This window comes from Bidens hawaiensis, unplaced genomic scaffold (assembly GCF_021521415.1).
Source record: "Bidens hawaiensis isolate Kalapana, Puna unplaced genomic scaffold, B.hawaiensis_p1.1 tig00022317_1, whole genome shotgun sequence".
NCBI classification, from domain to species: Eukaryota; Viridiplantae; Streptophyta; class Magnoliopsida; order Asterales; family Asteraceae; genus Bidens; species Bidens hawaiensis.
Window position 1 is genome coordinate 126,292 of NW_027493471.1, and position 5,200 is coordinate 131,491.

A 5,200-nucleotide genomic window follows, 5' to 3' on the forward strand; every position below is an offset into this window, starting at 1 on the left:
AAGTATAGCCCATATCTAGCAAACATTGCATCCCATCGATCGAGTAGATTTAGACGGATGCTTACAAATGAAAAACTTAACTACATCATATAAATAAGAACACACCTATAACTTAACCTTTTTCGCCATTTGTAAGCCTCCTTTTATGGAGAAGGTGCGAGTTCTTGCTTGGTAGCAAATATACGACGTGATTGATGTCTGGTATGATCATGCTTCTATAATAAACCCTTCACTTCACATTATTCATTTTTCTGCGTGTTTGGGTACAAGGCGCTGGACCAATTCTGGAGAGGCATGAGCTAGCTCTGTACCAGTATTAGTATCGTTTATTAAGAATCGTCCACATTCAATCAAAAATATATATTATTGTAATTGTACGCAACAAATAAGTTATTTATAAAAAAAATTGCAAAATGGGCTTCGAGTCAACAGAATCCGTTTTGACTAGGGTGTAAACGAGCCATGCCGAGCTTGCGCTCGGCTCAGTTTATTTACTAATTATTATTTTTATATACATTTCGAATTATTTTTACGTTTTTTATATATAATATATGGTATGTAGTTACTATTATCATTTTATTATATATAATAATTTTTGTGTGAATAAATTGAATAAAAAAATAATATAAATAACTGCACTTGTTTAGGCTCGCAAGCTAGCTCGAGCTTGATAAATGAAGCTCAAGCCCGGTCTTGTTTATCGAATAGGCTTATTTCAAGGTCGCTTAAGCACGACTCAATTAGAACATTTAACGAGCCGATCTCGAGTAGCTCATGAGCCCAGCTTGAGCTTGACAAGTGAAGCTTGAGCTCGGGCTTGTTTATTAAACAAACTTATTTTAAGGCTTTTCAAGTAGCTCATGAGCAACTTGGCTCATTTAGACCCCTAATTTTGACCCATATTGAAATATACCTGGTTTCCACGTGTTTAACATTTTTTCATATTTCTTTATAATTACTAACGAAGAATAGTATAACTATTATACCTTGTGGTGTGAAGTTAAATAAGGGAGGAAGGGGTTTGCCACTTGGTAAAGTTGTGTTTGGATCTCTTAAATCATCAAAGAACGGATGGGCACACGCCTCCAACTGAAAAACATTATAATCATCAAAATTCCGGTTTATTTTCATATTATAAAATACTAAAAATGTATAAAAGGCCCGCATATGAAAAAAATGTTATTTAGAGAAATAAGAAGCAAGTAACGAGATTCACTTACAGCACTACATCGCAGCTTTGGTGAATATTGGAGTAAACGTGAGACAAGATCAACTGCTTCGGGTGGCATTCGCTTCTGAAAAATCTGCGAAAACAATGCACAAATATATATTTATATGTTGGAATCAATATATTAAATAATCACACATACAAAATGTTTTCCAATACAAAATAAAAAATTGCTAACCTTATGCCATGGATGAGCCTTGATTTGTGGAAACTTAAATTCTGTGTAATGTGGATTCATACACTTGATTTCCTCTCGTGTTGGTGTTCCCAGAATCTAAATTAGAACAAATTAAAAAATTTAACGTCAAAAAAATCAGTATATGTTTTTACAGAAGCAAAAGTTGTAAAGGAATATACCTTGATAATCTCCACCAGCTGATCTACACCACTTTCACCAGGAAAAAGAGGCTGCATATGTTTACAAATCGTGTTTGTTTAACTTTCACCGAGCATACAATCGAACATGAACAATTGAACGTACAAAATTACTTGTTCGCGTGCGTTCATCAAAAGAAATGAGTGTGTTCGTTTATGTTCGTTCATTAATAGTATAAATAGACGGTTCACAACGTAAACGAACAAAGACGAACGAACATAATTTAACATAGACGAGTAGACATCTATTATGCTGGACCTAAAATTTTAATAAGACTAGACTAAATTGTAATCGGTGAAATTTTAATTTCATAAAACTATAAAAACTGTATGGGCTTAAAATATGTTGAAGAATATGTAAACAACCAAATGTAAACGAAGAAACATAAATGAACGAACTTCACGAACATAAATGAACGAACGAGACATGTGTTCATGTTCGTGAGTTCGTTTAACTAAATGAACAAAAGAAATTCTTCATGCCCGTTGGTTTACGAAATGAAAAAAACTTCCTACCGAACAGTTTAATGTTCGTTTATAAGCCTAAGATGAACCCGATATATTAAAAAAAACATAGAATAGTCACATACGTGTCCCAATAGTAACTCAGCCAAAACACAACCAGCAGACCACATATCTATTGCATTCGTGTATTCTGTTGCTCCAAATATCAATTCAGGAGCCCTGTAATATCTTGAACAAATATATGAAATATTCGGTTCACTGGGCACCTATAATGAAAACAAACAAAGCTCAAAACTTGACAACCAGCAGACAAAAGAAATTAATAAGTGTCCTCACCAACATCTTTGCACTCCCAAAATCACATAGTTTCAGCTGATGAGTGTGTGGATTAACCTACAAATCAAGATCTCAAATTGTTGTATAAACTTTACAATAAACGAGAAGTACATAATAATAGCAGGGTTATTTAGGTGTTAAAGATTTTACCAATAAATTTTGTGGCTTTATATCGCGATGGCATACACGAATCACATTGTGAATGTAGTTAAGTGCCCGACAGATCTGAACCAAGATGAATAGTTAAGTAACTTAAGAGGCAAATTAGTAAAAGTATAAGATATCAATGATCAATATTTGAGTACAAGTTTCACCTGATACGTGTACAACTGTACGTATAAAAGAGGTATGTGCTGAGTCATCCTACTGTAATGCCTTGACACGCGATACACCGTTTCAGGTATATATTCTAGCACGACGTTTAGGTACACTTCGTTCTTTTCTGTTGTTGAATAGAAACAGTTTTTTAATGGAACAATGTTTGGATGGTCGAGTAAACGCATGATTTGAAGCTCTCTGTTTTTGTATCGTTTATCCTGTAGCACTTTCTTTATAGCAACAGATTCACCGGTTTCAAGACATTTAGCCTATAAAATAATTAAAAACAATGCATTATTTATTATATACTTATATTATAACCAATATCTTTAAGCACAGTAACATTATATGTTTAGAAAATTTGAAATCATATCTTAGTACCTCAAAAACTACACCAAAGGAACCGGTGCCAACTACACGCTCCGCCATGTAAGATAAAGTCTAGACCAAAACAGATTCAATGATGTTCAGTCAAATCTAAATTTGCAATATTCAAAAGCTTATTTTGAAAGATTACCTGTTTCGGTTGTCCATTTCGACCACCAACAGAAGTCACTATTATCTGGCCCTTTTCCGTCCCGTTCCCATTGACAACAGTAGCTTCAACTTCCTATGTTACAATTTAATCAAAAACATATTCAAAATTATACCAATATGAATAAATAAAATTACCCTATGCATTAAATCGAAATGTACCTTGTCTTCAGTTTTATCTTCCTTGATTTTCATTTCGTTCATTTCTTTCGGAAGCACATCATAATCAGATTTTTCAGGTTTAGATGTAGAAGTTGCGTTGGATGTGCTTGCAGCCATATCAGTGGATGCAGCTTCCATATGCAACTCTACAGTTTCGGTATTCTTCTCTACCACTTGCGGCTCTGGTTCACCACTAACATGTGATTCAACCTCTTGCTCAACTTTTACTCTCTTAATGCTAGAATCTCCACCCTATTAAATAAAAACGAATAATAAGAACGCGACACGCGAACGGTTCACGAACAGCTAACCAAACGAAATTTCTTCTTCGTGTTCGCTAGTTAATAAAATGAACTTGTTTGTAAACAGTTCACGAACACAAATGAACAAAAACAATGTTTTGTTTGATTTGGCTAACCGAAAATGGCCAGTGCAAAGGAGCATTCCAGCTACAAAGTTTGTGTAGGTTTTTTTAAACATTCATATTCATATTTAATTTTACATATAAATGAATCACATAATATTCATATATACCTTTGCTTTATAATTACTAATATTGCTTAAATAGTTATAAATCTATATGATAAGATTTGAAAAGGCGTTAAAATGCATTAAAATCTTTAATGAACTAACATAAACGAGCACATTAAACAAACGTTCACAAACACAATTGAACAAGCATGGGCTCTGTTCATGTTCGTTCATTATTAAACAAGCAAACACAAACGAACTAAACGTTTGGTTTGTATACAGCATATAACTCCTCAAATCAAACAGTAGAACGATATCCAATACAGATCAGTAAAAGCTAGGCGTGGCAAATGTGACTCACTAGGGTTATTGGTTTAACTAAAATGTATAATGAGTCAGAATGGGCTAAACTAAAAGAAGAAAAAAGTTGGAATGAGTTAGAAGGGGTTGAGATCAAAACCCCTCCAAAAAATTCGAAAAAATAATAATAAAAAACCATAACTCAAAATATAAATAAAAAAAAAACTAAAATGTTTCCTAAGTTGCCCTCATTCAAAAAAAAAAACAAAAAACAAAAAACCCGAGTTAAAAAATTAGTTCTTCAACTAATACATCCATAAATCAGATGAACTAACATAAATCCTCTAAACTAACTAACTTAACAATAACTCTTAACACTTTCAACTAGTCTATCATTTAGTTTAAGTAAAATGTATAACGGCTCTGAATAGGTTGAGATCAAAACCCCTCAAAAAAATAAAAAATTAATAATAATAAAAACTAACTCAAAATATAAATATAAATCAAAATCAAAAAAATTAAAAAAAAAAAAAACTAAAATATTACCTATGTTATCCTTTAAAATAAAATAAAAACCTAGGAAAAGCATTCAACTAAATACATCATAAATAACTATTAACTAAGTATCCATAAATCACATGAACAAACACAAATCCTCTAAGTCAAAACTTTCAACTATCATTTAAATATAATAATCAATGAATGAAACACAAAACACCCACCGGATCTGAAACTGAAGATCTTCCAGAAGCAATACTCTTCAACCGACGCATCATCACATTCATTATTATGTTTCATATAACATAAGTTGGTTCAAAACCTTAATTCACTAGAAAAAAAACACAACTTTCTCTCTCTAAATCTATGGGTTTCTCTCTCTAGACTCGATCTCAAAGACTGGTCAAAGGTGTGAAGAGGGTAATCATTCATTGTTTGCCTCTTTATGTACGCTAGTCAAAGTTTGATTACAGCCGTTGGATGTGATGGTGAATGGTTGATCTGACGTTTGAG

General features: G+C 32.7%; 1 protein-coding gene across 1 annotated transcript; it reads right to left on the reverse strand.

The window, feature by feature from the left end:
- Positions 1-200: 200 nt before the first annotated feature.
- Positions 201-4,974, reverse strand: LOC143565319 (shaggy-related protein kinase epsilon-like). Its single transcript, XM_077052317.1, has 13 exons — positions 4,912-4,974; positions 3,419-3,670; positions 3,240-3,332; positions 3,104-3,163; positions 2,719-2,991; positions 2,555-2,629; positions 2,405-2,461; positions 2,194-2,334; positions 1,586-1,636; positions 1,407-1,502; positions 1,221-1,304; positions 987-1,089; positions 201-305 (listed from the first exon to the last, which is right to left on the reverse strand). Exons 1-13 carry the CDS (start codon positions 4,972-4,974, stop codon positions 244-246), a joined length of 1,410 nt encoding a protein of 469 aa, XP_076908432.1. The 3' UTR covers positions 201-243.
- Between the last annotated feature and the right edge of the window lie 226 nt (positions 4,975-5,200).

Coding starts and splice junctions, on each gene's coding strand:
- LOC143565319 (XM_077052317.1), bottom strand. CDS start 4,974: ATGAATGTGATGATGCGTCGGTTGAAGAGTATTGCTTCTGGAAGATCT. Junction 2,992..3,103: donor CCTTTGGTGTAGTTTTTGAG/GTACTAAGATAT, acceptor ATTATTTTATAG/GCTAAATGTCTTGAAACCGG. Junction 1,637..2,193: donor CTGAGTTACTATTGGGACAC/GTATGTGACTAT, acceptor AAACATATGCAG/CCTCTTTTTCCTGGTGAAAG.